At 38.8% G+C, this 27,255-nt stretch overlaps 1 protein-coding gene across 1 annotated transcript in view; it reads left to right on the forward strand.

Moving 5' to 3' along the window:
- The first annotated feature begins 447 nt into the window (after positions 1–447).
- Positions 448–27,255, forward strand: part of LMBRD1 (LMBR1 domain containing 1) — a 76,490-nt gene continuing 49,682 nt past the window's right edge. Inside the window, exons 1-6 of the mRNA XM_080587325.1 lie at positions 448–578; positions 1,148–1,324; positions 9,337–9,397; positions 19,525–19,622; positions 20,329–20,396; positions 25,609–25,697. Coding sequence (XP_080443451.1) covers positions 519–578; positions 1,148–1,324; positions 9,337–9,397; positions 19,525–19,622; positions 20,329–20,396; positions 25,609–25,697 — 553 coding nt within the window. The 5' untranslated portion in view covers positions 448–518. The remainder of the gene's footprint in view (positions 579–1,147; positions 1,325–9,336; positions 9,398–19,524; positions 19,623–20,328; positions 20,397–25,608; positions 25,698–27,255) is intronic.

A 27,255-nucleotide genomic window follows, 5' to 3' on the forward strand; every position in this document is an offset into this window, starting at 1 on the left:
AACAGAAAATATTTTAAGTGTTTTTACTGAGGAAAAAAAAATAATAAAAAGAAAATACTTGATACCTTTTAGTGTATCTTTTCCCAAAACCTCCCCCCCGCTTTTTTTTTTTTTTGTTTGTTTGTTTCTTTGCTTGCTGTCTTTTAAACAGGAATCCCCTCAGGCTGCTCTGCCTCAGCCTGCCCACCATGAAGGAGGACACGACCCAGGCGAGAGGCAGCAGCCGCCGCCGAGGCGCCTGCGGGCACCCACACATCCAGCCCGGTCGGCGGGGAAACTCCCCCTCGGCCGGGACGGGCAGCCCCCCGTGCCCATGGCGCCCATGGTGACACAGATTCACAGATTCACAGATTTCTCTAGGTTGGAAGAGACCTCAAGATCATCGAGTCCAACCTCCGACCTAACACTAAGTACTCCACTAAACCATATCCCTAAGCTCTACGTCTAACGGCGACACGCCTCCGCCTCCGTAATGGCCCCGCCTCGCAGGGGCGGGCGGCAGCGGTGACGGAGCGAAGATGGCGGCGGCCGCTTCTGAGCTGCTGACGGGATGGTGCCTCTTCGGCCTCGCGTTGCTGGTAAGAGGAGGCGCTCTGGGCTTTCGTGTTCTCCCGCCATGGTTGTTCCTCGGCTGGGGGCTGCTCAGAGCCCGCAGCTGCCCCTGTCAGGCCCTACAGCGGGTCAGCTTCTTCCTTCGTTTTCCCTTCCTGCCCCGCTGTTCCCTCTCCCCCTTCCCTTTGGGGACGGGCAGCCCCCCCTTTGCCTTATCTCTCTCCTTTTAGACCCCTCGTGTAAAAACCGTGGGGCTCCCCGTGGTTTTCCCCGGTAGCTCGTCGCCTGGCTGCCCGTGTGCCCCTGGTGGAGCTGGTCCCGTGGTGTTGGGACGCCAGGCAGGGTCTGGGTGAGGGTGCGTGGCCGCCTCGTCTACCTGTCTGTGTGCTCGGTGCTACTTGGTGGGTCTTCGGCTGTGACTGCTGTTCTGCTTGTGGCAGCAAACTGCTGATAGTGAAGGCAAAAAGAGCTAATGTCTAGAAGAATATAATGCTGATGATCACGTACAAAGTGGCCTGAGACAGGGCCTAACTTTAGTAGATGCTTTCGGATGTCCTTGTTGCGTTCATCATAATTATCTTTCACTGTTTTACAGGCTATTCTGATTTTCTGCTGGTTTTATGTACGCAAGTATCAAAGTCGACGAGAAAGTGAAGTAATTTCTACCATAACAGCTATCTTTGCATTGGCAGTTGCACTTATCTCATCAGCACTGCTACCAGTAGACATCTTCTTGGTTTCGTATATGAAAAATCAAAATGGTACATTTAAGGTATGTACTTTTAAAAATGTTAATTTTCTCTTTGAAAGAGGCAGCTCTCTTGTGTTGAGAGAGGATGTTCTTTCCTTTACTTGGTTTGTCAAAGTATTTAAAACTTTTGCTAGCACCAATACTGTTGCTCCAGTTCCTGGAAAGCTGTGTACTAGGACTGCAAATACAATACTGTGCTCTGTTCATTACTTGAACTGGATTTCAATTTTCAGTTCTATTACTTTATATTTTTTCCTGTAAGACTTTCCAAATTCTACTTGTTTCCAAACGCTTATTCCTTTTATTGTCTTAAAAGGAGTGTGCATGCTATCCTTGGGTTATAAATACATCTTGTAAATACTGCCCTTTAGTACATTGTCATGGGGCATTGTAGAAAGGAACTTGTTGCCCTACTACTTAGAAACATACTGCTCATTTGCCGTTTAAGATTTATTTCAATTGTTGTTTTTCAAGCATTCATTTATTCTGGTACTGAAACATGGCGTAGTGACTCTATGTAGGTCTTTATCTATGGTGTAGAATGTGAGGTTAGCTGCTTGTGAAGCAGCTTAATGCAGCTTTACCAGGGAAAGCTGAAACTCCCCTTAAGGGGTGTGGATGGATGTGGGAGGGGAATATAGTAATATCTATTCTTGCTAGGTATTACAACACCTGTAAACAGGTATGAGGACCTATTGCACAGTAACTGTAGGGGATTGCTGTGTAACAAGTTTTCAGTGAGATGACTACTAGGATATTAGCGTACTATGCACTGAGAATAGTACTGAGTATTAAGAAGTATACTGAGGCTGATAAGGTAGAGAAATAGCTATGAGAAAATAATTCCAGATGAAAAAGTGCATCTGCAAGGGACTAAGTAGAATTTCCTGTTGCAAAGGAGGATCTAGCTGGAGACCTAGTTGGTGAATGTACTCTTTTCCTGATTTGAGAAGCAAACTTGTAAAGGAAAGAGGCCAAATGTAGTCATGCAATCAATACAATTTCAATTGAAGAAATGTGATTAATAGAAAGAATAGCACCATATTTAAAATACTGTTGTTTTTTTTTCTAGGTTTAGATCTGTGTTAGTGACCATGTGCTGTGATATGATGGGGTAAATGGAAGGGTGGGTAGATTCTATTTAAAATTGTGCCTGATAGCAGCAAGCATCTATGCTGGTGGTAAAGGTTTTATTTCCTCCAAGTACTTTTACTTGTGTTTCTGACACTTCTTGGTCCTGTTTAGTTCCTAATGTTTGTAGATGCTGGTGGTGGTATGTTGTTCCATACTGGCCTGCAGAAGAATTCTTCCTTCTCTCCTAATGTTTAACTCAGTGAGTTTCTAGCTTTGCAGCAATAACTTGAGGTCTTCTGATTCAATGCAACACAAGTGTTGAAATTGTGAAATAAAAATATGACCCTGGCCTTCCTGATAAAGTTCAGTGAATCTGCAGTCAGAACATACAGACTTAAATGTAAGCAATAGGCTTTGATTCTTTGATTTCAATTTGAAGCTAGGAAGTTGTCAGTATGTTGACATGTTGATCTTCATGATTAATTAAGGCTCTTAATGCTGTGCTGGGTACTGTGTACTGCTTTTCTGCTACAGCTTCACAAGTAGGAGAGGCTGGATTGGGTTCTGAGTATTTCTGGGAGTTGAGTGTCCTTACTTTAGACCATTCCTTCAAGCCCAGCACTTCCACATCTGATGCTGGGCTATGACTCCGGCCAGAATCCTTTATTTTCAATGGCCAAAGTGACTTAAGCATTTGATATATTACTTTTCCTTAGTAAACTTTTGGAGACAGATCTAGGTAGCAGATGTGGACCATATTCTCTGTAGATCAATTATTAGTTCATCAAAAAATCCTTCAACTGGATGATTTCAGAACTTTTGCCAAAAGAGTAGTGGCAGTTATCCAGCTCCTAGGTACACAATTTTAGATGTACATGATCTTTTTTTTCTCTGCCTCTCAACTGTGATTCACAGTGTCAGCGCTAAAGAGATGAAAGTCAAGAATATTCAACTTCTGAGTTGAGTTTCAACTTAAGGGGTACTACATATGGACTCTCAGGTCAGTTTTTAATCCATCTGACTGTCCTGTCAATAGGTAGAGCTTTCTGAGATTTTTTTCTGTGAACACATTGAAGCTAACTAGAAGTGTTGTTGTGATTTAACCCTGGTAGGCAGTGAAGTCCCACACAGCTGCCTGCTCACTCTCCCAAGGTGGTGTCTGGGAGAGAATCAGAAGGGTAAAACTGTGAGAACTCATGGGCTGAGATAAAGGCAGTTTACTAGGTAAAGCAAAAGCTGTAAGTGTAAGCAAAAGAAACCAAGGAATCCCTTCACTACTTCCCCTCAGCAGGCAGGCGCTCAGTCAGTTCCAGGAAAGCAGGGCTTAATGGTTTATTGGGAAGACAAACATCATCACTCTGAACAATTTTATTGCCAAGCATGATAACCATATGGTATGGGACATCCCTTTGGTCCGTTTGTTGCAGCTGTCCTGGCTGTGTCCGCTTATAGGTTCTTCTGCATCCCCAGCCTGCTTGCTGGCAGCGCGGCATGACAAGGAGAGAAGTCCTTGGCTCTGTGTAAGCACTGCTCAGTAGCATCTAAAACATCGTTGTGTTATCACCACTATTTTCATCACGAATCCAAAACATAGCGCCATACGAGCTTGTTATGAAGAAATCTAACTTTATCCCAGCCAATACCAGGACAAGTGTGTTGTGCTAATAGCAGAGACTAAACAGAAGCCAAGGTTAGTCTGGTGGTTGAAAGTTTCTGTGAATAGTATGTGTTCACTGACTAGTGAAGGTATGTGTCCTGGCTAGGAGGATCAATTTAATTGTTCTGGTAGTAGTAGTAATCACCTGTATTAGACAGATTATCTGAAGACTGCTAAAATGATGCTGTTTTTCAGATGAATTTTCTTAAAACAGTGTTCTGTAGACACTTTCTATCATGTGGTTCGAGGTGTCTTCCTTGACAAGGGCCATATACTATAACATGGTCGACCCTGGTTAATCTTGACGTTTTGTTAGTTTTGGTGGCATCGTGGAGCTTAACATACTGTTTATACATCTTTCAGTGATGACAACTTATTCTTTACTAGAAACAAATGACTTGTGGCATTTGGTACCTGTTGGTTGTCTCACCATATGTCTTGCTGTATTTCATAAGACTTGTCAGTGATAATGCAAGCAAAATCGAGCAATTTCGGTATGTAAAGGTTTTGCACTTACAAAGGTTTTGTAAAGGTCATGTAGTCCTTTAGGAAAGGAGCAGTGGTGCATGGACTTGTCGTTATTCTGTGTGCAAAGGAATTGATCGAATAGAATAGTTCAGTTGGAAGGGACCTAAGGGACCTACAGAGATCATAGAGTCCAAAAACAACTGAAATATTGTATTTCAGTACAACAGTGCTATTCATTATCATAAGTTGCTAACTGGACACAGCTGCTGAGGGTAGAACGAAGATGCCTCTGATTCATGCTACCAGGAGAAGAGAATTTTCTTCATAACTAATTTTCTATGAATATAACTGTAAAAAAAAAAAAAGGCACTTGAGGGAGCTTTTCTTTGGTTTTATCGTTTAGGTAAACCGGATCTGTCTTAAACTACCTTTTTTATATTCATGTATACATTACAACATTTTACGGATGTGTTGGCATCTAACACTTGTAACTGTATTTAAATTCCCTGAATTCTTCAACATGGTTTGTGTTAAGGAGTATTTAAGAGTAATAGCATAGCATAGACCATCATACTCAATGTGTGTCCTTGCAATTTGAATCCTTTATCTGTCAATACAGTGCATTGTTACAGGCATTGTAAAGGTGGTGTGATGCATTCTTGCTAAACTGCATGGAACAGAACGAAGTGCAGCAGAACAGTGCAGAATGTGTGAATTCAGCAGATTTTAAGAGAATTTGTGGTCTCACTTTCACATCTTAAACTGTTATTGAAGGCAGTAGTGAAATCTCACCTTCTTAATCTGTTGTGCTTCTAAGGTATTTGCTGTGTATCCTGTAAGTTTGGGTCGTAATGGATGGAGAAGAAAACAGGCTAGATCTAGAGGCTCTCCAGGCGAGTTCTCAGCTGAGTCCTGTACGTGCTTGTTCAGTAAACTTTTATATGCCTATCAATTTGAGAAATACCAGCACTGCTGCTGACAACGTCTGAGCTTTTACACTCAAAAGGCAGCAGCGTGTCTCTTGACAAGACAGTGCTGCTGTCACTAGCTTTTGAAACATCTCAGAGGAACTGGTTACTGCTGATGAGGTGTGCATACAGATAACTTGCTGGTAAGAACAGGAATTTTTACCTCAATTCGTGTAAAACTAAGTAGAGAGTGGCTGAATGGAAGTTTGCACAGTAAGTATGCTCTGCTCTTAAGTTGGCTTGCATTACGGATTTTTCTTGTGCAGAGTAATGCAAAGTTTAACTTCAGGTACATATGTGCTGTGGTGAAATAGGTCTTTGTATCTTTACATATGTTAATGTAAGATAACATCTCAATATTTTAATAAGCTGTAATATACACTTCCTATTACTGTGGTCTTGTATGCTGCTTAATTCAAGCAACAAAATTAAATGTATTTATGATGTTTTTAAGTTCTACATCTTTATTCTGTTATAAATCCTGCTAATACTCTTCTGGAGTTGGAGAAAGAACTTTTTTTTTGGTAGTTAAGTTCTATCAATTACTTGCTACTTCTTCCTGTAAGTGGCTGTGCCGCTTAAGCAACAGTGAGACCAACAGTTGGTTGTTTTTTTTTTCTTGCTTATTCTTGCTTGGTGTGTGTTTTAAATCTCTCTGACTGTGGGAGAAACCTTTTTCTGAGACCTACTGGAAAGTGCCACCTGTTCAGTTAGCACTTTTTTCCCTGAGGCATAATTAAAGCAACACATTGCCTTATTTTTAACACTAGGCAAATTAAACACTTTAATATTCTGAACTTAGTTACTGTCAAATTCTTTCACAGTCATACAGATGCCTAGAAATTTTTCTGTTGAAACACTGTTAGGGTTTTGGCCTGACAGTTTTCAAAGTCTGGGCTTCCTGTGTATGTGACAGGCACTTAACTTTAGGCAGTGTTGTTTCTAGCCCGTCTGTTCAAGTAGTTTCACGCTTTCTTTTTGCTGATGACAAAATGTGTGTATGCTTTTCTCCTTAAATTCCAGTTGGATAATGATGTAAGTTTAAATGCTCAGTGTGAAGTGGCCTATTGGGAATCTTAATACGTTAATTTGAAGGAAGATGGTGCTGATTTCCTGAGATCACAGAAAAATGGCTATCATCTGAAATGGGTATGGTCTGTCATCAAGTCCACATTCCATGGGAACTGAGGCAATTCTGAGAGAACTGATAAAGCAAGTGTCTGACTTATCTCGTGCAGTCTTAAGCAGCATTCTTACAACACATATGAAATATGGAAGTATTAGTGTGTGCTTTCTTACAGCAACTGAAAGGGCTTGAGTTTACCAATTTGAAAAATCCTCTACACAGAAATTGTAAGGAGCTTTGATAGTGCTGGATCTCTTCTTTTTCCACTGATTTATTTTGGAGGCATACCAACACAACTAGTTAGCTTTCTAAAAACTTTGCTTTTGGACAGCAATCTTTTTGCCCTCGACTAGGAGTAGGGTGGATCCCACAAGGCTGGAGCAGTTCTGGAACGTTTCATCTGTACAGACAGGCTTGCACCTCTGGATCCAGTGCCTGATTTGGGCTGCCAACAATCATGTTACAGTCATGTTAAGCTTCCTTAATCCTATAGTTCCAATAGGAGAAGGAATAGCTGGGTGCAATTACCAATGTAGCTGTAGCAGCATCTTTGCTTCAGTTTTCGGAACAATTCCCCAGGAGTGCTGTGTAACTGGATTCTGAAAATTGTTAGCTTTTGCCCTTGCTGAATAATGGATATCAGTGCTGCTACATCTGGGATCTGATTTTTAAAATGCATGGATGGGTTTCCTGCAGTTCTGAGGTAAAATTTGAGATACACTTATTAATTTCTGTGATGAATTTTGGCTTCTTGATCAACATGTGACTTTTAGATAGGAATTTCATGAGGAAAGCAGTCTGTCCTTTGGTGTTATGTAAAAAAGCTTCTGTGCTTAGGCTGAAAACTCAAGGCTGGCATAAAGTTAGTGTCTAAGCTCCACTGGTGAGTGAAATATTAAGTAATCCAGTATTTTTTGAACAAATTGATACAAGGCACTGGTCTCTGAAGCTTACTGTTTATGTAATTCAAGTCTTATGTTAACCTTTACTTTTCAGTTTGAACTTCTGAAAAAGAAGACAAGGGTTTAAACTGGGTAGTCAACTAGTGGAAAAACAAATCTATAACCTACAATAGCATAATAAACTCTTTGCTGTTCTCATATCTAATTATTGCATCTCTGAATTTTAGTCTTGTTTATTCTATGATAGAAATACTGCGTGCAGTCAGGTGTCTTAAGAGATCCCATTCTCAGAATGCTGTGGGAATTGGCACAACGTACTTGGTAGCTGCCCAAACAACTCAGTGGTCTTCCTGGTCTGTAGTATGTTGTTTCTGAAAGTCTATTCTGTATCAGATGGTCCTCTGCTTGTTTCTGTATGCCTGCTCATTTCCAGTGTTGCTAGCGTTCTACAGCCAGGAGGTTCTGTAGAAGTAGCCATTTTGTATTTTTACTTATATCCTCATCTCTATCAGTATTACATAGGTATCATTATATGCTTGTATTCTATTTAGCAACACTGAAATAATCACACATTAAAGAATAGGAACAGGAAGTGAAGTATAGTACTGCGGAGCTTCTCAAAGTCATGGGTTTTTTGTATACTATTAATATCTAGACCTATATGCTTGAAAAATAGCTTTGGTACCTTAAAAGGCTATGTGCACAAAATTAGCTGTTCTTCCCAACAGAGTGAATTCTACTCACAAAACTTGACTCTGTCCCCTCTATCAGGTTGCATCTAGAAAATGCTTCTCTACTATAGAGCTTTTCTTTCTAGAAAGGTGTTCCCAGACTTCAGCGTGTGATGCCATTTCTGTGGCTGAAATCTAGTTAAGTCACTTTCAGCCTCAAGTGGTGTTTTGAGGCTGTTATTTTTAGCAATTCCCATTGTCAGACTTCGTGATATAAAAGTAATGCTTTTCTGACTGAGAGGTAGGTAATAACTTCAAAATGAGTACATCGTTGACTTGATTACGTCCCTCCCAGTTGGCTTTCAGCTTAATGTAGGCAAGCCTCTAAAACAGTTTAAGCTGCAGCACATCTGACTACTGGGCTGGGCAATTCATGCAGCTAAGTTGCCTGTAAAATCTTTTTCTGATGTACTAGACTGCTTCAAAGCCTATCTTATGTTGGAATTTTTTGGGAAATTCGTTCTGAGAACAGCTATGTCCCTGTAAAGACTTGGCCTATATGCTTAACGTCAACTGTGTTACTCCAACAGTCCAGAAGGAAAAGGGCTAGAACTGAGAATAATCATATCTCCAGGATTTTTTTAACAAAACACTTTGAAAAACTGTTTAGGTTAGGCTTCAGACTCAGTAGTTGTGTTATCTGATATGTATTAAATGAAAATTGGTTTCATAAAAGTGGATATTCAGATTGTACTTGGTATTTAAGTGGCATAACAACAGGAAATATACTCAGCTGCTAAAAAAAATTAGACACTAACACTTTTTATTTCAATTATTCATTAAAAATACATTATATTGTAACTAAGGATATTAATTCCAAAAAAAACCAGAGCTTTACATTTTTAGCTAATGGCCAAAATGAGTGGGTATAGGCAGTTGGGATGCTACTGCAGTGTCTGTCCCATTAAAGGCAGCATTTCTTAATCATAATGTTTAAGTTGAACTAATTCACTTATACAAAGAAGTTCAACTTAATATCAACAAACTGGGTGCCTAATGCTTTTCCTTAAGCATCTGATATATGAATGTTTTTCAGTTCTATAAAAATGCAGTTGAATAAAATGTTGATTTTATTTGGTGCTAAATGCTTTTATTCTGTTCTACTAGGACTGGGCCGATGCTAATGTTTCAAGGCAGATTGAAGACACTGTACTTTATGGATACTATAGTAAGTATTTTTAACTTTTTCCCTCCAGTTAATAGGACGTATCACTTTCATACCTTTACTTAAAGGTATTAAGCTTTCAGGGGTCATACTGGATTATTGCTATTTGGTTACATTAGCCCTGCACTTAGAGCCCTTCAGTGAAGTTTTTACATTCAAGAGCCCCTCTAAAAATGCAAATATACTCAGGTCTAAACCAGGAAAAGGCTAATGGCTTCTGTTATGCAATCTGCTGTTAACATGTATCCTGTATGTATTTAGAGGTTCATTTAGGGCAACTGATGGCTTTGATATATCTTTTTTTTTTTTTTTAGCACTCAGGATATGCAGTAGTGTGGAACTTGACTACCATGTGTACAGTCAGTGCATTTATGATCATAGCACTTGTTCAGATTCAACAACTACCATATTTATGTCTTGTGAGGATCTGCTGAGGGAACTGCGGTTATTTAGCCTAGAGAAAAGGAGGCTCAGGGGAGACCTTGTTGCTCTCTACACCTGCCTCAGAGTAGGTTGTAGGGAGGTGTGGGTTGGTTTCTTCTCCCAAACAGCATGCAATAGGACAAGAGGAAATGGCCTCAAGTTGCACCAGTGGATGTTCAGGTTGGATAATAGGAAAAAAATTCTTCACTGAAAGGGTTGTGAGGCACTTGAACAGGCTGCCAAGGCAAGTAGTTGAGTCACCACCCCTGAAGGTATTTGAAAGATGTGTAGGTGTAGTGCTTAGGGTCATGGTTTAGTGGTAGACTTGGCAGTGCTAGGGTAATGTTTGGACTCCGCTCTTAGAGGTCTCTTCCAACGTAAATGATTCTGTATTTGAAACTAAGAGCTACTGTAAATGAGCATAAAGGGGCTGATTCAAGGATGGTAATTCTAAGCAACACTGAAGCAAAAAATTAACTGAAATTAGATTAATAAAATTAATCAAATAACTGATCTAAAACTACATGAAAGTTCCATGAACAATTTTTCAGTATGTCCTTATGAAAAGATTCTGCTGCTAGTGAAGATATTTAAAAGACCCTTACAGAGAAGGGATGCTCATGACAATTTGAGTAAAATGACTGCCTTTGTCAATGATAGAAATTCAAAGGCAGAGTAGTTACCTGCTTTTGGTCATGTTTCCTAGGACTCAGAATATGGTAGGTTAGTTCTTTTGAAAATAAAAATTAAAAAAAAAATAAAATTATATATATATATATAAATAAAAATCAGGAAAGAATCAATTCCAAATAGTGAACGCTTGTGAGATTGCAGAATATATATTGTCTGACAGACAGTCTCACAAACCAGAATGTATAATTTCATGCTGAGTGAAGCCTAAAACCAGAACTGGTAAGGAACGTGTGGTTTTAAAAATGAGCTGTGTAACTACAAATTTATCTTCCACAAAAATTCTGTACTATAGGATAGTAGAATTACATCATGTGTGCTTTCTACTCTTTGTTACATTGTTCACTAATGATGTGTGTGAATGGTCTTCAGGCTCTTCTCTGTACCATCTGTATAGATTTATCTAACCAATGGATGAATTGCCATACAATAGTTTGGGCTAACTAATCACTGAACTTGGTCTGGAAGACTGGAAAATGTTTTCAGACCACAAATGCTTTTTCTGAAATGAGATCAAGTGTATAATTGATTCAGACTGTTTATTTTTGGATATAAGTTGAATGGGTTGCTTTTGTTACTTAATAACTTGAGACTGCATCCAACTGCGCTTTGGATGAAAAATGTTAAAATATGAACTCTATAAAAGTTCACATATTTGAGTTTTAATTAAAATCAGCTTTTTTTTATTTTTTTTAATAGACATAGAATTTGATTTTTATAGTCTGGAAAACCTTGCAATTATCTGTCTGCTAGGATTTCAGCTAGTACTATACACCACTACTCTATGTTGCTTCTGCAGCAGAGACTTGTAGAGAGGTAGGCTTTGCACTAGAAGATGTCTTTACAGTTGCTTTTTAAACTTTTTTTTGTTTAAAGACCTTTATTTTACAGACTGGTGTATACGCTAACTAAATCTACTTAAGTAAAGAAGTTCATTTTCATTACTTCTGTGAGGAGAACTTAGCTGTTTCTGCCTTGTATGTGAAATGCTGTTAACAATCAAAACCTAGTTTAATATCTTCCGAATTTAGTTTTAGTAGATGAATAGTGACTACCAGTTCTAGTATGTTTTGCTGTTATCCACGTTAAGATATAGGAAGTTCTTAAGGCATTGCCAAACTCTTCCTAGTTCATAAGTTTTGGGAGAGAATCCTTTTTAAACTGCAGTGCAGTACCCGATTAAGTAGATGTAGAGTTACCCCATGTTTACTTGTAGTTCAGATGTGAGATTATAATTTTCATAGGGTTTGTTTTCTTTTATATTTGGGATTAGTCTAAATAGCAAAGATAAAGGTCTCTTTTAAAAGCAAGATATCTCGTATTAAATCCTCAGCTAACTTTTGGGATAGATTTCAAGCCTAAACCTGAAGAACTTCAAAGTTTTTGATTTTGGTTTACCTGGGCAGGTCTGCTTGAAGTTTTGTAGGACTAATGTTTTATTTCATAGTATATCCTCCAGATGGTGGTAGAGATTTTTAAGATGCTTCAAAATATTTTTCTTTTGTATCTTCTAGTTTGAGGAATTGATGCATTTTTTTATAACTAGAACTACACTGAAGTGAACAGCAATAGGTAACATTTTTCAGAAAAGAGCATCATTCCTGTACAAAAATGCAACTTGATAGTTCTCCTGTCTGTTTAGGTCTAGTTTCCCTGCTGCTGTTGCACAGCACGATGAAATGAAAGCTGAGAATGAATAAATTAAACAACTCTTCTAGTCTTGTAATGCTATTCAGTTTTCTTCTATTCCTATCTTCTAACAGTATGTGGTCTTGCCATGTTTTAAAATAAATGGGGTGACCAGAGTGAAGTCGCTTTTTGTACCTAGTACTAGTATTAGGCATGTGCATACCAGTACTCTCTTTCCAGAAAGTGCACTAATAGCTGTATAGGTCTCAATCTCTCCTGTAACTATATTGTACTTGCAATTCACAGTATGGTAAGTTAATAAGTTTAGGTCACTGCCCTTTAGTACAAGTCACTTGGAGGCTTTGGTTTAACTGCTGTAGAATAGTAAGGATTATTTTACTGCCTGTGTTGCAATTTACTGAGAAAGCTGTCACTAAACTTAAAAAAGAAAAAGAGGGGGAAAAAAAATGGGTAGGCTCCACAAGCGGTCTTGTTTCATACCCAGCTGGTAGATCGCTTGGCTTGACTATTGATAGAAAAGTGGAATTGCCGTGTACTGGTAGAAAGCAAAATAAGGCAACTCAGAATGAAGCTTGAAATGCCAATATTTCAAAGTGGGACTTAATGTAAGTGCTTAGCATAGGAAAACGTTTTACTGATTGCTTTGAAGCCCTAGCAGCTCAGTGTGTTAACTAATTCTCAGTTAAATACTCAGCTTGCAAGTATTTGGTACTGGGTCTTTGACCCAAGGACTTGGGCTTCTAGGAAGTGGTAGGTGGAATGAATGCAGCTACATGTCTTCTCCTATGGTCAGAATATGAAAACATGCCAAATACTGTGCAAAGCTTGCACAGCTGTACATGACAAATACTGTATATGACAAATGGAGTGACACTGACCAAAAAAACCACTGCCCTCCTAATAAGTATGGCTTTTGAGAACCATACTACAGTGTGCTAGAATATAAATTGGAGGTCTGTTATAGTATTGGCACTTTGCTAAAGTACTCTTAACTGTCCTGCTTCAAACAAGTGTTGTATGATGAACACCTGAAATTCACTACTGGGTTGTATTTGTTAACTCTCAGTGAGGAAAACAAGCTGGCCGTCCCTGCTTTAAAAATTGTTTTACCAAGCCTTTTGTTAGATGTGAGAAATATACTGGGGAAGAAACAGTTGTCTGTAGGTCTTCAAAAGTCGCTCATAACTCAGATTTGCAGTGGAAGTGAGGGAGTATATAACAAAGCACTGTTTTAAGCATTTCTGCAATGCATCAGTATATAATGCCATCTGGAAGAGCAGATGGCTTGCATGATGGAAGAGATTTTTGATCATATAAGGTTCTTGAGCCTTCTGTAGTCTCTAAGGGATTTCGGGAACAGTATTGATCTCAGATACCCTGCATGAAATCTTCCCAAACCTTTAAGGTATATTAGTTCCTTCTACCTAGTGCTTTTTGCTGTTCCTTGTTGTCTACTACTCTTCCTAATTGTCCTCACGTACTTCTAGAAAAAAAACGAGTCAAAACACAATGAAGGGACCGTGGCAATAATTTACTTGAAGATTACTGCCAAGTCTGAGTCTCATAGTTAAAGTGTCTTTGTATTGATGTGGTACAAAATGGAAAAAACTGCTCATTTTGATTTCGTATGAGAATTGTCCTGAGAAACTCCTTTAAAATAACCTTACCACAGAATTCTTGCTGAAGATTGCTTAGACTTGTTCTGTGACAGTAATCATCATTATGCTGGCTATACGGTGAAGCCCTCTTGCAGTGGTATTGCTTCAAGCTTCTGATACAACCCAGAAAAAATGCTTTGAAATGGCAGTTGAACCTGTGAACAAGTGCAACGAGCAATCACCGAGTTATAACTGAAGTGCATGGAAGTGAAATAAGGAAAACTCAGTCAGTTATGCCACAAGGTCACAGGCAAGGGAGCCAGTGGTAAGGAAATATTTATCACTTGGCTGACTGCTTGCTGCTGCAAGACTTCTGACTTTGAAGGTTAACTTTCCAGGGAGCAAACAGCCCTTTTAGTGGAAAGAACAACAGGCAATTAGATGCTTGCCTGTAACGCTTTTGAGCTGATGAAAGGTGTTCCTCTTGACAATTGGGAACAACAAAATTCACAGCTCAGATCAGTCTCCTCCCTTGTGTTGATAGGAACTCTGCCAAATCTTTTAAAATTTTCTGTGTGATATAGAGTAAAACGGTCTTTCTTTCTGTTATTAGCTGTATAGCAAGTTTTCTTTTAGGAGAAAGAGGAAATCAGGAAGCTTTCTTCTTTGTGTGCCTCTCAGGTGTTCCTCATAGGAAGCTTTAAGACTTTACCTGATGAGTGAATGAAAAGGTCTTAATTAAAATGATTGTGTGTGGGAAACACAAAGACAAAACTGCTTTTAAATTCACTTTTCAGTGGTATGGCCGTGTAAAGTTACCATGGTAACGTGGCTTTTCAACCACTTAAATCCGTTCTGGGCAAATTGCAGAGCTGTTGCAACAGGGAGGGTAACTTGGGAGTTGGTGGGTGCTTGTGCTGTGCTATCTCAGACTTAGGCATTAGTAGAAATTCACTTTGACTTACACAAGTGCCGAGGTTGGAAAGAGGCAGCTGCTCACAGCAGTTCGTTCACACCAGTCTCCAGCTGGATGCTGAGTATCTCCAAGGCTGGAGGCTATACTACATCTTTGAGTAGTCTGTGTCAGTATCTGGCCACAGGTAGACTAATTATTCTTGCTTAAATGAACATTTCTATATTTCAGTTTGCGCTCATCTTCCTTTCAGCCTTTACCTGTGTAGCACATAATCAGGTATTTATCCACATTGATAAGATTCCATCCAAAGCCTTCTTTGCTCCAGGCTAAACAGTTGCAGCTCGCACAGGTGCTCTGTGTCAGGCTCTCTGCTTTATGTGTGTCTCTTAACGCTGGGAGCCCAAATTGGATGCAGCTCTCCAGATCTGCAGTGCTGGTAGGGCCACGCTGATTCAAGGGGAACAACTACCTTCCTTCTCCTGGTGGTGACACATTTCATGAGGCAGCCCAAGCTGCTGTTGGCCTTCTTTTGCTGTGAGGGCACTGCTAGATTTGTCTCGTCTGCCAGTGTGATGAGTGAAGATGACCCAGCACAGGGTCCACCACACTGGAGGTGGTGCAAAGAAGTGTTAGCGTGACAGGTGGATGGAGGAGAGAGGGAAGTGGGACCCCTCCTTGGATCAGATACAGCTTGCCACTTGATGCTCGCTGAAGAAGGCCTTTCAGCATCTGCCAGTCGGATACGATCAAGTAAATACGATTCTGTTTTTTTTGTTATTCGTGTATGATGCTGATATGCTTCATTGTAAGCCTCTCAAGTGTTTGTCTAGAAATAGTTATATCAAAGTAATATTTTTATCTATACTTATACAGTACATATTTAAGCTATTTCATCTTTAACTTGGAAACAGGATCTAGCCCTGTAGTACAGCTTTTAAATGAGTCAGGAATATTTTTTGCATGTGCAGTGTGGACTGGAGGAGACTTGCATCTAGAAGCAACTCCTGCATGTAAGGGTATACTTCACATGCTGAGTTTCTCTCTATGGATTTAATTTATCTAAAGACCAAGAAAACTGCTGTAAAGAAAAATCTAAACTAACCATATCTCTTTGAGGGAGAAAAGTGAAAACTCTTCCACAGAAATAAAAGAAATGACCAGAGAAGCTGTGGATGCCCCATCCCTGGAGGTGTTCAAGGCCAGGCTGGATGGGGCTTTGAGAAACCTGGTCTGGTGGGAGGTGTCCCTGCCCATGGCAGGGGGTAGAATTAAATGGTCTTTAAGGTCCTTTCCAACCCAAACCATTCTGTTTGTATTTTTACGTATACTCATTTCTAAGAGCAGATGACAATTTTCGATATCTGGTTGTACTTGCTACTTCTCCAAGTATAAGTGTAGTTGCTTGTCAGTACCATAACAGCATCAGTCTTGCTGCTAGCTTGTCTTTAAAGTCATTTGCCTGCCTGAAAAGGACTAGTTCTGGCTAACTCCAGTTATGGCTGTTTAGGGAGCCATAAAGAATGAAATTGCAGAAAGTGACCAGGCCTGCATGACTTCTCTAAATATCTCCTCCTATTGCCACCATTGGCAATTCTGTACTCACTGTTTCAGGCTTTTTTTTCTCAAATTTGTATTGATAATTGCAGAAAATGGATATCTATTTCTGCAAGCTTTTGCTCATTAGATTCTTTCCCCAGTTCAGTAGCCAGCACCCTCTTCTTTGGAATGTGCAAGACTTCTGCTGATGGAGCTGTGTGTGAAAGGCATTAGTTGATTAAACCTGGAATGAGACTAACCCATTGCAGTCAGTCTTTCCCCACCCTTCTATAGATAGCGTAGGACCAGCTAGGTAGGTATTTCTTGTTAGTATTAGTAGGTTAGTATAGCAGTATTATCCAAAAATAGCTCTTACTGTATCTTGCTGATTTGAATATGAATATATATTTGGCCAGATGTGGCTCGGCTTTTCTTAATAAAGACCAAGAGCTACATCTTGCTCCCTCTTCAGGAAGTTAAGTGGCATTTTTAATATTTGGCTGACTTTTGAGTTGATCGTAGCTGCTCAGGCAGTTCCTGAAGAACAATTCCACTGCTACCAGTTAAGGTTTCAATGAATTAAAGCCTTTTGGTTTGCCAGTTGATAGAAGTGTATACAAAACGAGACGGGCAATACTTTCTCTCAAATTAGTCGAGAGTCAGCTTGGTATAAGAGGGCTTAGTGGGATCTTTAAAAGGTTTTATCCTTCATGATGCCCAGCTTTACTCCATTTTTCCAGAAGATTCAAAGCTTTGCTACTTTGGGTTGCACAAAAGCAAGGTTAAACTCTTCTATATTGTTCTCCTGCTGGCATGACACTAAGCCAGTATGATTTTCTTTTTTTTTTTAATCTGATAAATTCCTGGCTACAATAATACAATGGGAACATTATTGAGAACTTTGATTGGATTAACTGTGACTTCAAGGAAAGCATAGTTATTTAACCTTCTGGTAAGGCTAATCCGGATAGGAATTTGCTTTGCTTACATTGGCAAAGAAGAGAAGCCTATAGATGTTAACTTCAAAGTTATGAAACTTAGGATGTCAGGAGCTTAATATCAGGAGTTTTATACAATATTCTATTTAGAGCTGCATAGACTTGGATCTAAATTTGATTTAAGTATTCTGGAATGCCAACATTATCTTAAACTTCTTGTATGGTTTTCATGTGAGCCATTGGATGTAGAAAAGGAAACGAGTTTGAATTTGAATAGAACTGTTAGTAGCAATACCTGTTTCTTACTGAATTCGTACTGAATGAACCTACCCTGATTTGATGTCTCACACTTGTTTTTTTGTATGCACATGAACTCTTTCATGAACTCTTTATATCTTGCAATATATTACTCTGAATGGTGGGTTTGTGGAACTATTATGGTCATGTTTTGGACTTTCTTTACTGTAAAAGTTGGATCTATATAAAAACACTTAAATCAGCTGCATTTATTTGGTGCACAAAGTTGACTTAAGTATTTATATGGTCATGGTAATGAACTGTTATAACTTCCATAAAATGTTTCATTTATGGAAGTACCTCTGTCTTCAGCTTTATTGTAGTAGCTTAAGCCTGCTAATTCATAGCATGAGTTGAGAGGCACCACTTACAGTCTGGAAGCTTGGAACAGATGACTTTCGGAAAAAAAAATCTTCATATTATATTTTTGGCAACTAACTTACCAAACTCTTGTGACCGTCCTTTAAAAGCTGAATGTGATGGTGTTAATAGCAATACGTGGAAATAGTTTTTGGAATTGTTTCTTTTACTGAGTTGAAAACTTTGCTTAGCTGTCTTACTGTGTGCTGCTCAGATGCTTGTGGTACCAGTGGCTTTTTTCAACCTTTGTAAAGGCTGGGCAAGCTATGCAGCAATTCAACAGCATCAAGCAATCCAGTTAAATAAGACAGTTCAACAAAAGTAGTTCAGCTGGTGATTAGGTGATTGTCAGTGGCCACTGAGAAAGGTCCTCTGCTTTGTACCTGTAGTAGATCAGAAAAGCTCTGGATATTAGTAGGAAGAATTAAGAGAAATTACCAGAAACAGTTTTATCCTATAAAAGCATACTATACTTAGTTTTCAAAAAGAAAATAGTTTAAAAACAAATTCAAGATAGATACTTAGCTATGTATTTGGTAACTGAACGCCAGCAGCTCAAATTCCAAAAGGTCTCTAAGCTTAGCGTCAGAAGCCTGAAATGTTGGTTTTAAAAAATGAATTAAGATAACTGCAGTAATAGCGTTTTTAGGTAGAACCAGTGTTTGGTGTACTGGTATGTGGTAGCCTTATTTCACTTGGATTGTAGATAATTTTTGAGGTTTGAGTCTTTCTTCCTTTATTGCCTTGGAGGGAACATGGATTGGTCCTGTTATTTGGTGAGCTGTGGTCATACCCCATATGAGTAAGGTATGCTGAAGCAGGTTTACAAGACTTAACTTGGAAGCAGGGTGTTTTCTGTGCTTGCAGTGACCTCTATGGGTTGATTATTCAGATCTTTAATGATGATTGTAATTTACATAACCAACTGTCACAGTGCAGTTTATATTTAGGACTTGCCTAAAAAAAAGGCAGATCATAGATTTGAGACATTTGATTCCTCGAAACACAATATTGAAGCAGTTTATATGCTGTTCTAGAGCATCTAAGAATGCTTTAAGATTGTTTCAAGTTATCTAGAACTGAATTTTACTCCTGTTGAATGTGAGACAGTTTACAAACAAATCAAGAACTATTTGTTACACTGCTTGTTACACTCTTAGCACTCTTACACCAATTCAGCATGCTAAATAGTAGAGGCACATAACACTTTAAAATATTTTTCCAAAGAATGACTTCTCTTAAACTTCTCATTCACATCTAGGTAGTAGGTCTCAATACTTTATTTGGCTTCATCAGCTAAAATGCTTTTTTAAAATGATTTTGTGGAAGCAGCTGGGTATTCTGAATATACACTATCCAAGATAAGAAGCAACCAAGCTAAGTAAGGAATAACGTTGTTGTTATTATATTCTGTTCTTTGTGCCCAGTGTGCTAGTTCTGTATGTCACTGCATGCAGGCGATTGCTTCCTTTAGGCTTTTTATAATTGCTGAATTGAAAATTGATCTGAAATCATAGTCTGAACAGGTTAACTCCAAAGGACTTTTAGAATGAAAAAAACAACAATAATTCACAGGCTGGCTGTTAAATTTATTAACTTTTCAATGCTTGAAATTGAGATCTAGAATGAGAAGAAACTAGTCTTTTTTTTTCCTTTGAATTACTATGTAGTAAATGAAGTGCCAATATAACTGTCTTTTCACTTAATTAATCTTTTTCCTAGCCTTGTACTCCATCATATTGTTCTGCGTCTTTCTGTGGATACCCTTTGTCTATTTCTATTATGAGGAGAAGGAAGAAGATGATGGCAACACATGCTCAGTAAGTGCACCATAACAAAGGGAGTTAAAAGTTCTTACACGAGATTTTTCTTAGAATTCATGGAAATATCTGTGAACAGGCTCTGAAGCAGAAGACAGGATTATACTGATTCTGAGATAGTCAGATTTAGTTTCTATCTTGTGCTTTCGTTTTCTGAAAGTAGGCGGTAGTAATTTACGTGAAGCTAGCACTTGGTGACTTCAGTAATACTCTGAAGATTTTTTAATATGCATGATGTTCCAAGGAACATGAATCCATGCCAGTAAGCTGTGAGCTACTCAAATGAAGAATCTTTTTCTTAAAGAGTCTTGTAATCGTTAATCACAGTCCCTTTCAACTCTATTCAGTTGTAATATTAACATGGGAGATAAAAACTTCTAATTGTAGCCATAATAAGCAATAATATAAAATATTGGTAGTAAGAATTTTCTTTGAGTGTTTTTGCCCTAAACAAGTGCACCCTGGCTTCTGGCCACAGCTGTCCAAGTGCATAGCTTAATGGAAGCATAATTCAGTATTGTTGTTCATAGTCCTCAAGCTACAGGACTCCTCAAGAATGTATACTACCGATTTGGACCTAAAACTACTCTTGCTTATTTTGGAGGTTCTCTTGAAAATCTGTTGCGTCGAGTATGCTTTGTAATAACCTGTTGGATAAATCCCTTTGGATTTACGTTAATATTATGATTTTCTTTTTAATATACAGCAGGTTAAAACTGCACTCAAATATACTCTGGGATTCCTCACAATTTGTGCAGTTCTTCTCTTAATTGGGTAAGTATTTGTATTGAATATTAAAGAAGGATATACTAAGTAGAACCCTAAATGGAACTTTGTTCTGTGCAAGATTAAAAAATTACATTATGCTGTGCTCAAGCAATATAACCAATATCTAGCTTATATCTATTAAGGCTTAAATAACCTGGGTATTGCACACCTGAAAAGCAAGAGTTTTAACTAGAAACAAAACTGATATTTTCCTTAATTGTGGAGGTACTTGTGCTTCCAAGTTCTGACTTTTTGTGCAGTGTGAATATCCATCAAGGACGTGATGGCTGCAACTTTTATTTACAATTGTATTGATACCTGAAGTACAACAGGGTGTAAAAGACTCGTGCTTTTCCTGCTTGCATTCTCTATGACCAAATGCTTTTGTGGATGTCCAAAAACATTTTTTAGGAATGTGAGTAGGTGTAATGTTTTTAGTACTACCCCCAAACGGAAATCTTCTGTGGAAAAACATGAATATAGTGTGGGGTTGTACTTTACAGAGTTGTGCCTTGTATGAAAAACACCTTACTAGAATCTGTTTACTATGCAGGTATTACTGAAGTGAGTAACTTGTTTGCAACAAGTACTATTATTTTGAAACTCCAGTATTACAAAACCAATTTAAGATCATTGTTAAACATGACATGCACACCAATATTTAATGCTTCTAATGTATGCTGTGCCATATGTGTTTTGACTACAGCAATAAAGCTGGTAAAATTTACAAAATGCGTGTTAAAATGACACATGACGAAGTTCTAGAATGTAAAGTAGAAACTAGCAAAACTAATGCTTCTCATTGTATAGCTTCTCATTGTATACTGCCTTATTGTTTTATAGTATTGTTTCTAGTTTGGAGAAACACTTCAAGGTAGGATGCAAAAGAATTTTAGTGTCTTTCCAATTAAAAGCTTATTGGCTGCTAGGAGAGACTAAGGGGCTCAGAGTTAGCTTAATCTGGGTCTAAAAATATTACTAAAATGCTGTGACAAAAGCTGTTTATCTAATCATTGACTTGAATCATATTCATATAAATGTACTGTATAATGTATATTTTGGGTTGTCATCAGAATAATTCTTTTGTTTGCTTTTACAAATAGGAGGTTGCTCACTTCTTTAAAGATAGTTTGATATTGGCATCGTCCTGATGCCCTTGCACTGAAAAAAACCTTATTATTTAGGAGGATGCTGCAGAAAAATTGCTCTTGGCTGCCCCCTTTAAGGGACACTGCAAGACTGAACAGCTTAGTTCAGGAAGCAAATGAGAATTGTGCTGAAGAAAAATGTGGACTTCAGTTGTCAGTAATAGTGGGTGTATTCCGAATGTTTATATACCCATTGTTATGGAGGAGTTGGTCTACTGTCTGCACAGCAATGTCAAAGAGCAATATCAGAAGCCCCACTGCCATAGGAGAGAGCTAAAAGAGTGTTGGAGCTCAAGTCTCAGCATGAGGGGGTTAATTGAATGTGGGACTGAAGACAATCTGGCAGTACTACCTCTACTTGGCAGTAGCAGGAGATTATTTTTTTTTCTCCACTGGTTTTGAGAGGTAAACACGTGGTCAGGATCAGACCAACATTAAACCAGACTGGAACCTTATGCACTGGATTTATTTTTAGGAGGGTGGGCTTAGTGGACTAGGATAGACTCATGCATGCAGGTTGCAATAGCAGGAGGGGCTGGAATGTTTCCTGTTAACTTCCTAGTGAAATCGGCTCATAGTCTGTCTTGTTCTTGCGCTCATATGGTTAGTGTATGGTACCATCTTGGTTTAGCAAGTCATCTGTATAACTAACAGATCTGTAAGTAGCTTGGCTCCCTTAAAGATAGGGGCAAAGTCTTCTTGGGGAAACCTTTTCTGTGCAGAGTTCCTCAAAGAAACCATAAAAACTGGCTAAGCTGGAAGTCTAAAATTTATTTTACTCCTATCTGAATACTTATCTTGCTCCATTAGACATCAATGTAGCTATTTTGGGAAACGTAATATTTTTTCTTGTGTCAGTTAATCTTGTAGTTTTATTCTAAGTATCATTAAAAGCAAAGAATAGACAAACTTACACTGGGATGCTCAAAACTAAATTTACTTGTAATGCAGTTCCCTTCTTAAAATTCTTTGCTTTATTGAATTAGTTTATTATTTATCCCTAAATGTCATGTGTTGGAGGGAAAGTGCTTGAGGTACTACAATCTACGTTAAGGCACCTCTATATGTCAGCCTATTATGAACTAAAATATTCATGTTTGAGGCTAATAATGTTTGATTTAAAACATAGTTTCCCTGACTATCAGTGTTTATAATTAAACTTGTTACCTTAAATTTTCTGGAAGTACTACTGTCTAAAAAGCTATGTATGTAGCTCTAATTAACCTATAAATAATTATGATTTATAGCAGAACTCATTTTAAGGAAGTGAGTTTAAATCTAGTTTGAAACTCAGTTGCTAGAGATCCCAGTTAGTAAATCTTACATCTTTGATTTAAGGATCGAATTTGACCCGTCTACACCTGTGTGCTATTAGCTCTGCCAAATGTTAATAGTCGTGTCTAGCTTGTCTAGCATTTGTTTTTCATTCTGCAGGGTAGTTCTTGATCATGGTATTCCCAGGAATTGTTTTAAGCAGGAGATTGTTTTGACTCTGTTCTGAAAATTAGTACACTTGGTAATTTCTTTTCTGCCAAGACCTCCAAGTGCAAGACAACACTGTTGAGCTGCTCTGTTCACTTGAATTAGCTGAATTCCCAGTTACACCTGTAAAACTGTGTGTTGGCATTCGTACTCTATTCACTCGCTGACAATTGACTGACTTCTGTTGTAGTGTGCTGGTGGTAGGTGAATAGTTAGTTAGCAAATCACGGTCTTAATCTGATGATAGCTGCTATTGTCCATTGACCATTTAGTCAACATATCAAAATGACTGACTTCTGTCAAATTTCTTCTTGCTTCGTGTGCATGAAAAACAGGCCTAAAGTGCTCTGTATCAGTATCATGATGGCACGATGGATGGGCTGTGTTTTAGAGCTGCTTTGGGACTGTGGGCTGGATGCTGGTCTGTAGACAACTAGGCATGCTAACTGTGCCTCGCTCATGTTGTGGCCTGATAAGCTAGAGGCCAGAAGTCAAGGTTGGGCTAGTTACAGCCTGCTGGCTAGTTGGCCTCTAGTTGGGGGGGACCCTGTTCAGAAGGTGAGGTAAGATTCCTGCTTGTTTGGGATTTGAGACTCTGAATTCATAGCTACTGTGTGCCTTTCTGAGGCCCTTCTTGCTACACGGAACTTGAACAGGAGCAGAATCAGAGATTTCTCTCATCGAGTCAGGATTTAGCTGAATACTAACTGAAGACCATGTGTGTGACAGGGTACTATACCTTCTACTCTGCTTAATGTCCTTTGACATGCTGGTTTGTAGGTACGCAGAAGAAAGAACAAACAAACAAACACCTTTTGCTCTTGGAGGAAGAAAATGGCAAGTTATATCCTAGGATGTTCTTCCATCTCATTTGTTTCCTCCATGTGGTCTGCAAATAGCAAATGCATAGTGATTTCTGAAGTGAGAGGACTTGAGCTCACTTGGCTTGCAGTTGCCTCCTATTTTTAACTTTTTTCAGCAAATAAACTGCTGTTACTTGTGTTATCTCTCACAAGTGGACAGTTCTACTTAACTTGTTTTAGTACCTGTGATTTGATCTTGCCTGGATACAATTTTAAAGAGAGAATTAGTACCAGGGGCAGTTACAAGACTGAAACCGTAAGCCAGCAAGCATGTGTCAGTTGAAGTATTAGCCTTAGTCTAGCTCTTACATGGTCAAGAAAGTAAAAGCTAAACATTTTTGAAAAGGTTAAGATAAGACCTTTTAATTTTGTTTGCAGGCTAATGGATTGATTTGGTTTTGAATTGATAAGTGTGCATAGTTTAGCACTAATCTCTGAAACACATGCTTGTATTCTATACTTGAAGTTCAAGGCAAGATGTGTGTTACTTGATTATTGGAACTTGAAGCAAGAATCCCATTCTGTTCTTCTATTTTTACAAAAGTCCAAAAGGTACTTGTTCTGGATTTTTGGTTTCTGTTCTCACGTTCTTTATCTAAATTTCTTTGTTGACTTCCGAACTGGCTTCCTTGTGACTTGCAGACTTTCATAGAATGGTTCAGATGGGAAGGGACCTTAAAGATCATCTAGTCCAGTTCTCTCTTCTGTGGGCAGGGACATCTTTCATGAGATCAGGTTGCCCAAAGCCCCATCCAGCCTGGCCTTGAACACTTCTAGGGATGAGGCATCCGGAATTTCTCTGGGTAACATGTTACAGTCTACCACCACGCTCTGAGTGAATAATTTCTTCCTAATATCCAATCTAAATCTTCCCTCTTTGAGTTTGAAATGACTGCCTCTTATCCTGTCACTACGGGCTCTGATGTCTTTCTCCAGCTTTCTGATAAGCCTCCTTCACATACTGAATGTCTGGAAGCTGTGATTTCAGATTGCTATGGAAGTACTGGTTTTCTAGCTGTTCAATAATAAGCTGTTGTGTCTGTGGAGGTACTGAAGAGTTAGTCTTACTATTGGACTTTGGATGGGATGACTGTTTTATCTGGAATTTTTCTAAGCACTCTTTGCAACTCTCTTTCCCTGAAAGGTCAAAAATACTTAATGGGCTTCTCTGCAGTTCAGTTCTCTCAGGCAAAATACCAAACAAGAAATGGAGTGCAGAAGATTAGTCTCTCTTGTTGTAATAGTGGAACACAGACATGTCCCTCTAAATTTTAATTAAATGCTTGCTGTGGCAATCATGAATTTTATTCTAGCTTTTAGTGATGTGATTTTTATAGAAGAATATCTCAAGTGATAGTTGTTGGGTTTGTTTTTTTTAATTATTCTTCCTGTAAGTCAAGCCAGGTTAGTAAATCAACACAGGACATCGTTTAATGATGCTTGAGTGTAAGGTCCTTGCCTCTGTTAGGACTGGTTAAATTGAAAATTATTTGTTCATTGACTGCAGACCTAGCTGTGCACAGGCTCACATGAACTCTGCTGATCCAAATAAGCCATATATGAGGAATGTATATTAAATGTAACACTGAATTCAGAATTTTTGAAGCTTAACATCAAACAATTTTTCTTCAGGAATGAATGGATTCCATTTGCTTAAGTTGGAAGTACAATTTTTTTATATTTGCCTGACGAGGGTAAGTGAGATGACTTTCTGTTTTGTTACAGGGCTTTTGTTCCTTTGGATATTCCCAATAAGAAGAACTCCACAGAATGGGAGAAAGTGAAGCTCCTCTTTGAAGAATTTGGAAGTAGCCGTAAGTTTGAGTTCTGTTCTGAGTTTGCGTTGCTTGCCATTAGCTTATTCAGGCATGCATACCATTAACTGAACAAAAAGTAACTTTCCTGGTGACAGTTCTCTAATTTGAGTTTACTTGCTCCACTGCAGTAATTCTTCAGAATAAGATTTGGAATGCTTTGAGCTGCTGATTCCACAGGAAGGAATTAAATAATTAAAAAGAGAACATAGTATATTAGTTTACATTTCAGGAGGCACTTTAGTTTGCTGGAGTTGATTCCACTGTATCCCGCACATGCTTCTGAACTTGTGCATCTACTGTATGTACGCATAATCCAGCAGGCATTTGGCTCTGTTACTGCTTCTAGTTCTGTGGTTGTTGCACAGGTCTGAGGATTCAGTTAGTATTTTAGCAGTGTTCTTTGCAAAGTCTTTCTTAATATGAACTCCGTTTTAAGCTTTTCCTCCAAGCACAAGGGATAGGGAAACCAAGTCCGTTGTTTTGTCATACATTTTGCTGTCCCTTTGTTTGTCTGAAGCTAGAGAAGTGTTCTGACAGTATGGAATAAAATGCATCCTAAACTGTTTATATGGGTAGTGACAGTAGTTGAACTGAGATGCAAGCTAATTTCTCTAAGCAACATTGACATGGCTGTCAATTAAATATTCAGTTCTGTAGCTGTCTTTGCTCTGAAGGTATAGCATAGCCAATGTTTAGTTCTAGTAAGGTCATCAAGATGCTGGGTTTGGATTTGCACATCTGGATTTGATTTCTTGACTCTACTGGCACTTCCCTGTGACTTTAACTTGGTAGGATCAGGCAACAGTCTTCAGACTGAAGGGACCTCAGGTCATCTAGTCAATCTCCTGCTCAAAGCTGGAAGTTGTAAGGTCAGAGCAGGCAGCTCAGGGCTTTATCAGCTAGTTCGTGAAAAACCCTTACAGATGGAGACTTTCATCTCATGGTGAAAAATAATTCTCTTACCCAACATGAATGTACATGCTGTCACCCTTTGTCTCTTATTCAACCACCGTGCACTACTGAAAAGCCTGGACTCCACCTCTTTGATAAACACCTCAGAGGTACTGGCAGGCTGTGTTAGGTCTCCCAAAGCTGTCTCTCTTCCAGTCTGAACAAGCCCATTTCCCTCAACCTCTGTGTATGGTATGTGCTCCAGCCTCTTGGAAACAGGCTAGTGAATGGACTCTGGCTAACAGTTAGGTTTAATGAAAGCTGTTTTGCTCAGAGTTCTTGAATCTCCCAGAGGAAGGGGGAGGACATGAGGGAGAACACGAGGCAGTGGCCCAATTTGCAGTTTCTGTGACTGGGTGCAGACACGAAACCGATCTGTCAAAGTTAACTTCTCTAATAGCTACTATACACAACTGTGCTGCTATTTAATGAGGAAAGTTCAAGGAAGCTTGCCAAGTTGTGTCCTCGTGGGCAGGATTAGGGACAGGGCTGTTATGCAGAATTATGCAGGAGGATTCTAGAAGCTTGTTGCCTTTGGGGATGAGTTTGGTATCATTCTTTCCTGCCTATCCCTTCTAATTTCTAGAGTGATAGCAAGGCTGCA

The sequence above is a fragment of the Anser brachyrhynchus genome, assembly GCF_964034855.1.
Source record: "Anser brachyrhynchus genome assembly, chromosome: 3".
NCBI lineage: Eukaryota > Metazoa > Chordata > Aves > Anseriformes > Anatidae > Anser > Anser brachyrhynchus.